General features: G+C 43.1%; 1 protein-coding gene across 1 annotated transcript; it reads left to right on the forward strand.

Annotated features, from left to right (window-relative positions):
* Nucleotides 1–587: 587 nt before the first annotated feature.
* Nucleotides 588–13420, forward strand: LYSMD2 (LysM domain containing 2). The gene is made up of 3 exons (XM_024761859.1): nt 588–872; nt 11360–11688; nt 12866–13420. The coding sequence occupies exons 1-3, from the start codon at nt 600–602 to the stop codon at nt 12906–12908; spliced, it is 645 nt and encodes a 214-aa protein (XP_024617627.1). The 5' UTR covers nt 588–599; the 3' UTR covers nt 12909–13420.
* Nucleotides 13421–14924: the final 1504 nt, after the last annotated feature.

Consider the following 14924-nt stretch of genomic DNA (forward strand, 5'->3'; position numbering starts at 1 on the left):
TCCAGGCTGTTGAGATGGGCCTGGAGTAACTGTGTGTGTTTCATGGTCTTAATGTTTTCTGTGAGGCCCTGGGGTAATCGGGTGGGAGCGGGAAGTACCCTTGGCTGGGGGTGCTTGAAGGTCTGAGAAAGCTGGCGCCTGCTGGGGAATCAATAAAGGAGTCAGAGCAAAGCTTTGGTGTTTTGCTGTTTACAGGGTAGGGCTTTAACAAGGCTGTGTCGGCCCGGCGCAGGGTTGCCTCCGGGGCCGAGGGCGCCTAGGGATGGGGCCCAGTAGCTCCACGGCAAGGGGCCTTAGCGCGCCCCGCTCCTCGCACCGCAGGGCCAGCCGGGTCCCGGCGCGCAGGGTGGAGCCGGGTCGTCGGCGGGGCAGCAGCTGGAGCTCGTTTCGCTCTCCTCCCTGCAGGTGCGCTGGGGAAGGCGGAACGCGTAGGAGCAGGTGCCCACCATGGCCGGTCCGCAGCTTTCCGCCGCGGCCTCCAGCCCGCCGTCCCCGCGGAACGGCCTTCCGCAGCCCCTGTGAGGAGGAAGAGGAGGCGGTGGCGGACGAGGCGCCGCCCTCTTGGCGAGCTTCCCGACCCGGCGGCCTCCGCAGGACCCATGGCTGATTCCTCGCCCGAGCGGTCCCTGCGGGCAGCCGGACCCCGCACGCCCCGGTCCTCGGCCCCCTCGGCGCCGCCACCGTCGCGCTCGCTCTCCGAGGCCGAGGAGGCCGAGCTGTCGCTGAGCCTGGCGCGCACCAAGACCCGCTCGTACGGCAGCACGGCCAGCGTGCGGGCGCCGCTGGGCGCCGGCGTCATCGAGCGCCATGTGGAGCATCGGGTGCGCCCCGGCGACACGCTGCAGGGCATCGCGCTCAAGTACGGAGTCTCGGTGAGCAGTGCTGGTGGCTGCGGGCGGGGGCGCAGCAAGTATCGGGGCGTAGGGGAGGTAGCCAGCCGTCCCCTGGCGGCTCGGCCCCGAGCGCTTGCCCAGCGCGCGCTGCCGGGACAGCTACAGTCGCCAGAGCCTGTCCTGCAGCCAGAGGGGCGGGCCGCCAAGGCTCCCTCCCCGGGTGGGTGCCTCCAGTTCTCGATGCCCTGCCTGTACTCAGACCGGATCTGCCGCGTGAGGAAGGAAGGTCAAAGCGGACCAGGGCGTTGGCACCCTGGGAGCCAAATTCGCCCGATTTTGAGTCCCGGTCGTACTGCTATATATTTCCTGAAAGCCGAACTGAGGTGCAGACTTGGGCAGAGAATTTTGTTTTCTGGGTAAACAATCGCTGTGATGAGTCAGGAAAGGTACAGTTGTTCCCGCAGGATGGTTCCGTTTCTATTGATTATGCTTCTTTATTTAGAAGTGAAATTACACCCCTGGGCTCACTGGCAACTGTGAATGTGACTCCTGTCGCTAAGCAGCGGCCAAGAATGTGGTCTAGGTGAGCTGCAGAGCTGTGTTTATTATAAATTTATAAGTGTGTGTGTCTTGGGCCTATTGCATTACACCTCTGGGAAGAACATGGAAAGCTGAGGGAACATATTGTTTCATTAAAATTACTTATAATTAACTCTGAACTATGTGATGGCCTTTTTACATTTGAGCTCTATATCAGTTTTCAATGTTCCTTCCTGAAGCACCCTAGACAGCAATGGGAAGAAAGGTGATCTTATCTTTATCGTTCTCTTTAAGTGAAACTCTTTCTGGCCCTTCACCAGTGACAGAGACTGAGTCATCTCCTTTGCACACCCATTCTGGTATGTGTTTACCTGGCAGGTCCTTCTATCCTTTCAACATTTTGAGAGCAGGGATCTTGCTGTGCAGGCATGTACTGGAGACTTCATGCCATGGTTAGTCCTATTCCGCCCTCTTGGGAGTTTCTAAAAGTGAACATAGAACTTCAATTCTTGTATTTGCATTCATGGGGCCTGGTTTGAGTCAGAGCCAGAGGAAAGCAGCGTTGGGAAGTATCAGCAGCTACTCTTTCTGCTGAATGCCTGTTGTGTGCCAGGCATTGCATTTGTCTTGTTCCGTCTTGTTCTTATTCAGTTTGATTTTCCTAGTAAGCCCTGGAGATAGGTGTAATTAATCTCCTTTTTACAGATGTGAAGGTGGATGAGAGGTAAGGATATTTTCCAAGTATGCTTATTCATTGAGACCAGCTTGAATTATCACAGTGACAAAGCATTTGCTTTGCCCTAGGTATTACTTCTGATTTCCATCCTTATTTATTTATTTATTTTTTGCGGTACGTGGGCCTCTCACTGTTGTGGCCTCTCCCGTTGCGGAGCACACGCTCTGGACGCGCAGGCTCAGCGGCCGTGGCTCACGGGCCTAGCTGCTCCGCGGCATGTGGGATCTTCCCGGACCGGGGCACGAACCCGTGTCTCCTGCATCAGCGGGCGGACTCTCAACCACTGCGCCACCAGGGAAGCCCTCCATCCTTACTTTTATCCTAGTCTTATCAAGAGCTCTCTTAGCATCTTGATTACTGAAGAAGGGAGGTCTTTTCTGTTTGGTTTCTGTGCATCTTATCTACTAGGCTAGGCTGACTGCACCTAGGAATCCATGATACCCAGAGAAGTGTTGTTTCCCTGGTCCCTACCCACAGCAATCTCTCTGCATCCCACTGCCCTCCATGACTTCATTTGGGTTGCTCAGAGCTCCCGAACATCTGCTCACTGCGGTTCTCCACCTTCTTTCTTTTTTAAAAAATAAATTTATTTATTTAATTTATTTTTGGCTGCATTGGGTCTTCATTGCTGAGTGCGGGCTTTCTCTAGTTGTGGCGAGCGGGAGCTATGCTTCGTTGCAGTGCTCGGGTTTCTCACTGTGGTGGCTTCTCTTGTTGCGGAGCACAGGCTCTAGGCGCTCAGGCTTCAGTAGTTGTGGCTCACAGACTCAGTAATTGTGGCTCGAAGGCTCTAGAGTGCAGGCTTAGTAGCTCTAGGGCACAGGCTTAGTAGTTGTGGCACAGGGGCTTAGTTGCTCTGTGGCATGTGGGATCTTCCCAGACCAGGGCTCAAATCTGTGTCGCCTGCATTGGCAGACGGATTCTTAACCACTGCGCCATCAGGTAAGTCCTGATCAAATGCTTTCTAATTCCTGTTTTCACTGATGTAGATCCTGTTACTTACAAATTTATCCCTTTTCATTAAAGCATAAATCAGGTTTTTCATTACCTTTATAAAGACTTGATTTTAAGATGTTAAGCTCAAGTGTAATGAATTGGGAACCATAATCTGTAGCCACAGACAGTCTGTTTCAGGGTTTCTCAACTGCAGCCCTATTGATACTATGGACTGGATATTTCTTTGTCTTGGGGGGCTGTTCTGTGCATTGTAGGATGTTTAGCAGCATCTCTGGCCTCTGCCCACTAGATACCAGTAGCACTGCCCCCCTCCCCCCCATCCAGAAATAGCCAGATATTCCCTGAGGAGCACTCACTGTTGGTTGAGAATCACTGGTTCTCATTTACTTTGGACCCTGAACTCTAGTTGATGAAATTGTTAAGAGACTCTTTCCACTGGTTCTGTAGAACTAGTGAAAGTGAAGATAATCACCGTAACAGTGAACTGATATTCTTGCAGATATTAACTACAGACATTAATCGGATTTACTCATTGAAATTGATATTTCAGGTGGAAGTTAAAAAGGCAGAAAGGTTTTTTTCATTCCCCGACTGAACAGAGAGAAGTTGAGTGAGTTAAGTTTCTGATATTGACTGCCAAGATCACCCACATCGTATTTAGACTGGTTTTGGGTTTTTTTTTTTTGGCTGCGCGGCATGGGGGATACTAGTCCCCCCTCCCAGCCCCAGGGATCCAACCCACACCCCCTGCAGTGGAAGCTCAGAGTCCCAACCACTAGACCACCAGGGCAGTCCCACCCACACTGTATTTAAATTAGTGTTTAAAGGAGTAGGTGATGAGATGTTGGAAATTTAGAGCCTACCTTGAACCTGCTGGATCAGAATATCCAGTAAAGGAGCCCAGGAATGTTCCTGTTTTACAAGCAGGGTCTCTTTGCTCTTTCCCAATGCTGTCCCTTCTTGGAGTCTTTGCCCTTGCTGTTCCATCCATCTGTTGGGAACACTTTCCCTGACAGCTGCATGCAGGGCCACAGGTACGTGCAGATGTCGGACCTGTGTAGTCACATAGGCCCGATGTTGAGAAGAGCCCTGCACTTAATGCTCTGCTGTTGCTGTCTTGAAATTTTTAATAATTTGTGAACAAATGCCCCACATTTTCACTTTTCTCTGGGACCTACAAATCACGTAGCTGATATTGGCTGTGTGACTTGCTCCCTCACTGCCTTCAAGCCTGCATAAATGTCTCCTCCCTGAGGCCTTCCTGACCACTCCATGTCATACTGCAACGCTCCCTCATCCCAGTGCCCCTCCCCCCTTTCCTGTTTTGTTTTCTCAACAGTGTTTACCATTCATCTGATTTTTCTTTCCTCTTTTTTCCCAGCTTCTACCTTTCTGGTGATACATTAGTGAATAAATAAAAATCCATGCCCTCATGGAGCTTATATTTTAGTCAGTGGAGACAGTAAATAAACAAAATATGTTATATATCCGGTGTTGATAAGCAAAATGAAAAAAAAATGAATCGGGAAGGAGACAGGGCTGCTGGAGGTGGCTGCAATTTCAAATGGTGTGGCGGTGGAAGACCTCACAGAGAGAAACTGAAACTGCTGGGGATCAACTGAGAAACTATTCAATGTAATTCAAATCTCAGACACAGACTTGCTTGGGCTGGAATTTCCTGGGCTTTGCTCATCTCCACTGAGACATTAAGTCTCCTCCCCCAACCCAGTATTCTAGATTTTGCTACAGCTTTTGTGGTGATCCCAGCTCCTTTCAGTTGGAGGCAAGCCTCTGGAGGGAACTGACCAGCTCCAGGCAGCTGCTGTGAACTTTTTGTTAGGAAGCCCTGTATATAAACTGAAAGTGGGTGAGAGGCAGTGAGGGAAACTGTTATTTGCACAAACTTTTTCTTCATCTTTTTGTTACCCCCCTGGAAACTTCCCTGTCCTCTACCCTCTCCAGACCACTGCCCCCCATATCCTGAGTCATTTCCTATCCAATTTTATTCCCGGGGTCTTCTCTTTCTCCTCCAATGAGCTGCTAAGCCCACTTGCTTCTTCACACTTCTCCTATCAGATGTCACCTTGCTGAGAAAAGGTGAAATGATTATCATTTTAGGGGGAACAAGTGCAGTGAGTTAGAAATATAAGCGTATATAAATCTTTTGTGTTTATAACTTTAGCTCCTGCTCTTGCTGGAAATTGTTGACCTTTGCTGGTCAAAGGGAAGAGAACCATAACTAAATAGTGCCACCTGTTGTAAGAAGTACGGTAAAGTAGCCCTTAGTAGTTTTAGGTTTTAATAGATTCTCATGCATTCTTTATTTAAAAACAGCTTTATTGATATATAATTTACATATTACAAAATTCACCCATCTTAAGTGTACAATTCAAGGACGTTTAGTAAATTTACAGAGTTGTGCAACCCTCACCACAATCCAATTTTAGAACAGTTCCATTACCCTGAAAAGATCCCTTACTCCCCATTCTCTTCTATTGTCGCAGATAATCATGAATCAGCTTTCTAATCTATAGATTTGCCTTTTCTGGACATTTCATAAATGGGATCTCATATATTCTTCTGAGATAGCATGGAGAAGAAAAAATCCTTTCCCTTATTATTAGCACATGGCAATGGAGGAGGCTGATAGCCACCAACACCTAGCACTTAATAGGAGACAGCGGAGTGAGGAGGTTGAATCCAGCACTTACTAGAACACGAGCTTGAGAGAATGCTTTAATGTTTAAGTCTTTTCCTCTATAATGATGATAATAATCAACTGAGAGTTGTGTGTATATGGAAATATCCCACAAGCAACACAGCGCTGTGTAAATGTTAGTTATCCTGGGTCCTGAAATGTTTTCAGAACAGTTTGTCTTTTTTTAAGGAATGGAGAGGAAGAAAAAGAAGCTTTGAATGTTGCATTCCCAGTTAGGCAGGTGGCCTAATGAAGCTGATCGAAAGTAGCCTTTGGGGAGAGTTCTTGATCATGCCCAGCAGCAGCTATTGAGATAACTTGGGGGCGGGGATATTTTGTGAGTTCCCTCCACAGTGAATTCACCTTTACAAATGTACTTACAGGGGAGTCATTTTAAACAAGTTGGTGGTGGTATTTGTTCTACCTGATTTCACCACGGTCGACCTTGTGGCCATCCTGTCAGCTCTTAACTTGATTATTCCATACATTGTTTCTTAGTAAGCAGATGGTAAATTTCACTGAATCACGCTACTCAATCCTGATTAGGAGACAGTTTTAAAATGAAAGCATTTGGTTGCTGTATCTCCCCCACTAGTCATTTGCTCTCAAGAAACTGAGGGTAGTTCTGCATCACTTTGAAAAGGTCACACTTGCTATTCTCAGCGTTCATTGGGTAGTAGGAGATATTGAACAGAGAGCAGGTGCTAAAGCTGTAGAGTTTTTCAGCTCTTCCTTGTATTGGATCATGAATTTTCTTAGTTTTATGTGAGGTGAAATTCCCAGAACATTAGACCCATCCAAGTTCAGATAAAAGCATAAAACATTCCAAAGCAAATTAAAATATCATTTCACTGTTTGGGATTATTTATATTTCTTATCTGTGCTATTGCAGTTTCTTCCATAACTGAGCTTCCTGTTTCCACTGATGCCTCTTTCTTACCAATCCATTTTCCATAAAGCTGCTGGAGTGCTATTCAAATCATGTCACTCCCTTCCTTTACCCTCCAATGGTTTCGCATCACATTTAAAGTAAAATCCAAATTTTATTTATTATATGAGTGGCCTGCAGCTTGCTCATTACTCCCTATTTTAGCCACACCACTTTTTCCTGCTCTGGGGCCTTGTAACTACTCTATCTGGAAGGACTCCTTTTTTTTTTTTTTTCCCCCTGGCTTTTTGTGTGGCTGGTTTCATTCCTTAACTTCACTACTGGTAATAGAGTTTGGAGCCTATGGTTGTAAAGGAGAACAAGTTAAGATCAAATTAAATACCTTATGAAAAAAAAAACGCTCAGACCTCAGGGCAGTGACAGTATATTATGTTATTCATCTGGGCTTGTTTATATGAAATTTTCTTACATGTTTTTACTTTGTGGGAGAATTTTTTTTTTCTTTTTGCGGTACGCGGGCCTCTCACTGTTGTGGCCTCTCCTGCTGCGGAGCACAGGCTCCGGACGCGCAGGCCCGGTGGCCATGGCTCACGGGCCCAGCCCCTCCGTGGCATGTGGGATCCTCCCGGACCGGGGCTCGAACCCGTGTCGTCCCCTGCATCGGCAGGCGGACTCTCAACCACTGCGCCACCAGGGAAGCCCAGAAATATTTTTTATGGAGAGAAAATTCCTACCTCCTTCCTCCTTATTTGCTGAATACATGTTAGGATCTGCCCTTACTTGTTGCTTTCTCACTTTTAACCAAGTTTAATGATAGTTGCTAACATTTTTGTGCGCTTCCTGTGTGCCATGCATTGTTCTAAGTGTTTTACATGAATTAACTCATTTAATTCTCATAATAATCATATTGTGTGGAAAGTACTATTTTCCTTACTTTACAGAAAAGAAAATAGACATAGGGGATGATTAGAAAGTGGTAAAGCCAGGATTTGAACCTGGAAAGTATGGCCCCAGAGCCCTTGTTTCTAAGTACTACCTTATATTAACCTCTTTTATCTGTTTTCACCTTCAGTTTCAAACCTGCCCATCCTTAGATTGGTTCCCACCTTGATGCTAACTATGTCTGGACATCCCTGATGTCCTTGATGCTGGCAACCATGTGTCTTCTTAGAGTCTAGACCATAATGGTCAACATACACCTTAAATGCTTGCTGGCAATGCTGAGATGGAGAAGAAGCAGTTCCTGACATTGGGAAGCTCATAGACTTGTTAAAAGAGGCAGTTCTATTGGTGAATCAATGGTAGAATGTCATGCATGAGAGCTAGGAGAGCCCTGCCCTTCATTCCCTGTGGACTCCCTGACTACACACAGCCTTTTACTCAGTCCATTTGTCTTGTGCTTCCTGTCTTCGGCCCCTTGCCTGGCTATGATGGCCTGTCTTGCTCTGAGTGATGGATGTATCGGGGTCCCCACAGAATACATTTAGCGCACTCCAAGGGTGTGGCCAGAGAGGGTTTAATGCAGGGACATTTACAGAAGTGTGAATAGGATTAAGAGAACCAGGAAGGGATGGTGCAGCACCCGAGACCAGCAACAGCAGGGAGACATTACCCCTAGGCCTGAGGGCCAGGGGAAGGAGTGGGGTACCCGACACCGAGGAGAACGGGAGGAGTGGACAAGGGGCTGCCTGGTAGGAGCTCTGCTGTAGAGGGATGCAGGCACCAGAGTCATGGTGTGGTTGTTCTGCTGGTGACTTCCTTGGGAACACTGACTGGAATTCCAAGAACAAGGGGGTTTGGGGAGTGCAGTTCTGAAGAGGTCAGCCTCCTGCAGTTAGAACAAGTTCAAGAAGACTGGGGGATGGATTGGGAGGTGAGGGTGGGTTTAAAGGCAGTAGAATAACCAACAAAACAGATAACTTACCACCCCTTCCTGGTTACTTCTCTGGGTTCATCTTTTATGCCTGTTTCTCTGACCTGTATTAATTATTAATAAATTAATTAATCCATCCATCCTAAGCACTTAGTGTGCATAAGATCTTTGTTAAACCTGGGAGGCTCTAGAAATAACCGGTCTTGACCTGAGGGAATTCACAGTTAATGGCTGATGTTCCCAGCCCATCTTCAGCAATCAGATCCCGGTGTTCCTGGCTGTTTCTGTCTTCCATCATTATTCCCAGGAAACAGTGTCTGTAAGCAGTTGTAGGCCCCTGTCAATAAGTATTTCAAGGGTACTGTATCAGTGAGGGTTCTTTCATGTACAAGTGACAGAAAACTCAAGTTGGCCTAAGCAATAAAAACAAAACAGAGTGGCATTTACTGGCTCATTACTGGAACTGAAGGGTGCGAGGGTATTCTGGTTTCAGGCTTTGATTCAGAGGTCTGATCGCTCTCCTTCAAGGTGGCATTGTTGTTAGGTTCCTTGTGGTGGAAGGATGGCTGCCAGCAGCTCCAGGCCCATCTCTTTCTCACAGAAAAAATAGAGGTCCTTCATCTCCCAGACTCAGCAGAAGTCTCCTTGCATCTCTGAATTGTTTCCAGACGGGACTGTGACCTTTCAGGAGCCGGGGAACTGTGATGCTTCAAAGGGCAGGAATGAGTCATGTGCTCACCCTGGAGCCAGGGGAGGACTCAGTGCCCCTGGAAGCCCTTATACTAATTAGGAGAGATGGAGGGCGTGGATGCTAGGTGGTGAAAACAAGAGGTACTAAAGGCAGATTAGGATATACCTGAACCTGCTATGGATAAGTTTTCAAGTTCTTTAATTTGCTCAAATCTAAGCCTAAACTAGACCAGAGACACTTAGGATTTTTAGATGTTAATTCTGTCTCTAAAAGTGTACCTGCCTATTCATGTTCTTTCTCACCCTTGCCTTCTCTCTTTTAACTAGAAACTAGAACATAAAAGACCACCCTACACAAAAGATACTTTAAAGTAGTATCTTTAAATGAAAAAAGAAAACATTGAATGTACTATTTGTGTGGATTCAGCTTATAGCTAGAAAGCAGGAGGAGCAGGGCCCATCTTATTCAACCATTATTTTTTCAGGCTCTTTGAAGTGGAAATCTAATTTTTTCACTCAGTCGATTTGGCATTAAAGGATCCCAGAATTGGGTTCCATCAGTCATGCACTTTAATCTTGGTGTTGTACGTATGGACTTTAGAGTCAGACGGAAATTCTGGCTCATACAGTTGCGGAGCCATATGCACTTGGTCAAATCAGTCATCTCTTGTGTGCCTTAATTTCTTCATGGGAAAATGGACAGTAAGTACCATTTACTGCTAAATTGTCTCTCCCTTTCACACCTATATCTCTACACCTACACCCATATCCTCTATGCATATACATGTATAAACTCTCATTTAATCCTTCCAACAACCCTGTGAAGGGTAGATGATACCTGTCTTACACATGAGTAAATAGGCTCAATGAGAGAAGTAACACGCTTATGTTCAGACAGTTTGTGTTGGTGGAGCTGGGATTGGAAATTAGCTCTGTCACATTCCCAAGCCTGTGTGCTTAGCTGTTGTACCAAGCTGTCTTGGTGACAATACCTCACAAGAAAATTAGCTGGTACAGTGCATGTAAAGAACCTAGCATGGCGCGAGTTCCCAGGCTAGTTGGGTGGAGAAGTCTGCAGATGCATGATGGTCGGGTGTGATGAACATGAGGGTAGGTATTTCTCCGACAGCTCTCCAAGAGTCCTGTCTGCACTTACCCACATTTGTGGACTTAGGCATGCCACTTAACTCCCTTGAGTCTCCCTTTCTTCATCTGTAAAAAGGAGGTGATAATATCTAGCTTGCAGTTCTGTTAGCAAAGTTAAATGAGGTAACATGTGTAAATTCCATTCCCCCTTTCACCCCTACCTGCTATCCCCATTTCTTTGGTTTGGAGGAATTCACAGGGTATGAAAGAGTTTGAAGTTATGAAACCTGTATTAAATTCTGTCTTCTTCATCTGCTAGTTGTATGATGATTCCTTGGTACATAATCTCCTTGAGTTTTGTTTCTTTTATTTGAAAAGTGGATCTTCAAATACCTAATCTGTAAGGTAGAAAAAATAAGATACTCTATGTAAAGTGCTCCCTACCTGTTTTCCTTACCTGTCCCACTTCTACCCATTCTTCAAGGTCCATCTAAAGTCAAAAGAATCAAAATCAGAACCCCACCTTCTCCGTGAGGGCTTTCTTAATGACTGCAGCCCCAGCCTACACCATTCTTCCTAATTCTCGTTGTACTTTTTTCTTTACCACCTCCTGTATCCATTAAATTTACCAAACACAATTCTAGAGATTGGAAGCACTCCATAAGGAAAATCACAGCACTAAGAATTTTGTTTTTTTAAATCAGATAATAGAAATGTTAAAATAAGATTGAAGTGCATTAAATAAGTGCTAAATATTCTACATTTTTTAACTTCAGGGATTTAAGGCTGCTTGGTAAAAGCTGCCTTGTAGGGGAAATAATATAGCAGGGGAAAAACTAGTCTTTCTTCTTATAAAATTGTGAAAGAGAATTTTCTGGCACCTCTTGAAATAACTGGGGGTATCTGGAGAGGTGACTAACCCCGAATTAAGAATTTCAGATCCAGAGATAGCATTGCACACATTTTGCTTATGAATATTTTTATTTTGTGTTGTATAATAAACCCTACTCTTGGATTTATTTATATGTAACTCTGTTGCTTTTTTAAAATATTTTAGATGGAGCAGATTAAAAGGGCAAATAAACTGTTTACCAATGATTGTATATTTCTGAAGAAAACTTTGAACATCCCAGTTATATCAGAGAAGCCTTTGCTGTTTAATGGACTTAACTCAATAGATTCTCCAGAAAATGAAACTGTTGATAGTTTTTCTCATGAAGAAGACCTGGTAGCGGCTGGGGAAGATCTTTCCCCTCCCAGTCCTCAAGAATCTGATGCTCAGCCCATGCATCCGGAGGAAGTGTCAGCCAGAGATTTCCTGCAAAGGCTGGACTTGCAGATTAAGTTATCAACACAGGCAGCCAAGAAACTAAAGGAAGAGAGCAGGTAAAAATATGCTGGAAAAATGTCAGAGGCTGAACAAATTACTCTTAAGATGTCCTTGCTTGGTCAAATTCTCTTTTCTTTTTTTGCTTTAAAAGCTAGATTTTAATTCTAGACAGGCTTTTTTTTTTTTTTTTTTTTTTTTTTTTTTTTTTACCCAGCCGCTCCGCGGCATGTGGGATCTTCCCGGACCCGGGCACAAACCCGTGTCCTCTGCATCGGCAGGCGGACTCTCAACCACTGTGCCACCAGGGAAGCCCTAAACAGGCATTTTTAATGTATAAAGTCTAAACAGAGCTACTGCATACTGCATGAAGCTTTATCTGTTGCAATGCTTTTGTTCTTGTTACTTCGTATAAAAAGTTTACTTCTTTGCTTTAATAGCATAACTGTCCAGCTAGTAGTTCTGGAGAGCATCCAAGTAGACATCTAGTTGACACCATCAGAGGAAGCAGTGCCCTATAGATTACTTGTAAAATACTGTTCTTTATAAAACTTGCCAAAGACATTTATTACTTGTTACCAGGTGTTTCCTATATAAGATCTCATGTGAGCATTTTTTCTTTGTTCTTTAATTTGGTACTAGGGCAAAACTTTCTCTCTCCTATAGAATTGGTTTCCTTCTTCCTTTATCATTCCAAGAATGACACAACCTATTGTGTTTTCTTTTTTGCCCTGGTTACCAGGAAGCTTGCAGCCAAAACTGGTCCTCAGTTCAACTACTACAATATTGCTGATGGTTAATATATTTGTATCCTTCTCCTTTCCTTAGTCGTGATTTTTAATTTCTATTTTATTCATAGTATATGTATGCCTTTTGTTGTAGGTACCTCAAATCCTTTTGAGAAAGAGGTAGAATATTAAAAATATAGACAAATATAAATGTGAATATAATTAATTTATAATTTAATATAAACTTATATAATATAAACAAATACAAATATATAACAAGTACCATTCTTTATTCCAATAACTGAGACACCAGTAAAATGGGGACAATGAATATTCCTTAGTGAGTGTTTGCGTTTTGTACAACTTCCAAGGCATGCATGATATTATAAGTTGATATAACTCCTGCCCTTCTTTGGCAAGAGGATATTAAGTTGTATAATGAATATGTGTGTTAGTTTTCTGAGTACAGTTTTTAAACACTGATTTATGCTGTGTTTCTTTTTTTCAGAGATGAAGAAAGTCTCTTTGCAGCTTCCCTCTATCACAGTTAGATGATCAGGGGGCATAATCTAACCTGGGTTAAGAGATGGTTAGATCATAAAGAAACCAACAACTGATGATTCAAAAGCATCCCTTTTGGATTCTCATAGCATATATCTTTAAATCACAATTAAGTAGTTCCACCTACAGCAATTGCACTGAAGTGACTAGCTCCCTCTGGCTTTCTATGATCTTCAGTCTTTATTATGGCATGACAGCAAAATTGTATCTTAAAGCTCATCACTTTTGCAAGCGGTGGTAGTTTTTCGACTAGCTTTTGTAAATACTAGTTGACATAAAGCCACAAAGACTGTTTACATATTCAAGGTAAAAATGTTTATTTCCTGAGAAATCCTAATTATGTGAAAAACATGGTTGCTGTTTAAGTGATGCTGATTTTGCTATGTGTTTATAACTTAAGTGCTATATATATATATATTTCGATATGTATTACATATTCTGTATTACTATAAAGAAACAAATTTTGTCTGCTATTTTGTAAAATTAAACTCCAAAAGTCTGAATGAGAAAATAAACTATGTTTTCATATTTTAGTCTTCAGTTTTTTTCAACAAATGGGAATATTAAATTGATTTTTAAATTATAGTTTTAAATGGTGACAGCTTCTCCTCTACTTTAATGGTCTTTATTATTATTACTGTAGTTTTGAAAAAGGTTTCAATAATCTAAAAGCAAATACATTGCAATTACTAGTAACCTTTGCATTTAAATAATATCTGACTTGGTGTGTTTCAGATATAGTGAAAATATGGAATATATCAAAAGAAGAAGTAAACAACACCATGACTGGACACACTGGTGAATTTTAGCTTAGATTTCATTGATAAGTCACTTTATAGAATGTTTTACAGCATTTTACAGTCAAATGCTCATTTGACTTGAAGGGTTAGGTTTTTATTCACATAATTTGTCTTAGTTTTTTATATGTACAGGTTACAGCAGTAAAGTTTAAGAAATGTATTATTTGCAATTAAATTTTTTTGATCTCCATTTCTATTCAAGTATCAGGTTAAATAAATCTTTAAGCTTCCACAAAAATTCCTTGTATTTATCCCTCACCAACATCCCAAAAGGAGTCTGCATTCCGTGAGACAAGAAGGACCTTGTTTCCCTTCTCTTCTCCCGTTTCTTTTTCCTCATTATCTTCTCCCTGCCTTGCTCCTCCAGGTCTTCCATTAAGCAGGAAACAAGTGCCCTTAGGTGTCGGTGCAGCAGAACTTGTTGAACCAGAACTGCATATATCCACCCCTTGAGACTAACAGGGACATGAATGGGAAAACAGTAGCTGTTTGCCCATGTCTTGAATTTCTTGTTTGTTCATAACGTCCACAATCCCTTGTATTTTGGGGTTTTTTCCTCATTATTTTTTCTCATGATAACCTCTGTTTTTATTTCTCATGTTTCTTTTTCCTAACGTTATTATCATCTTTGCTATAGGCTTTGCTATTTTCTTGTATCCATCGCTACCTGAACTATGGGGAGGTCGTTGGAAAAGCAGAAAGCTAAAAGAAAAAAATAAAGGAAGGGAAACAGTTGTGTATGTAAGAAAAGGTCAAGGCCTCTAAAAAAAAGTCCAGGGATTTTTTTTTAATGTTAATAGTTTTATGCTATTTAACATAAAATAATCTGAAATTTGAGAGTAATCCAAAAGACACAAATCCAAAAACACTATCCAAAAGACATAAGTTCAAATTTGAAATGAAGACCACAATCTCAAAAACATTTTTCTGAGTCTTTTATTTTTGCCTAAGATCTCTCTTAGCAATTCGTAGCCAAAACATCTCTTCCCTCATCTTAAAGTTACTAAAAACTGATTTCACTGAGACCACAGTTGAAACGTCCTGGACTAGAGTTCTTTAGTCGCTGCCTTGCACATAGAAGTGCTGTGGAGGAGGGAACTAAGATAAGAACCTGGGTTCTAATCCTGGCTTTACCACTTCTTGGTCATCAGAGTTTGAGCATGTCCAGTGCTCTCTTTTTTTTTTTTTTTTTTTTTTTTGGGGACC

The sequence above is a fragment of the Neophocaena asiaeorientalis genome, unplaced genomic scaffold (genome assembly GCF_003031525.2).
Source record: "Neophocaena asiaeorientalis asiaeorientalis breed wild unplaced genomic scaffold, Neophocaena_asiaeorientalis_V1.1 scaffold506, whole genome shotgun sequence".
NCBI lineage: Eukaryota > Metazoa > Chordata > Mammalia > Artiodactyla > Phocoenidae > Neophocaena > Neophocaena asiaeorientalis.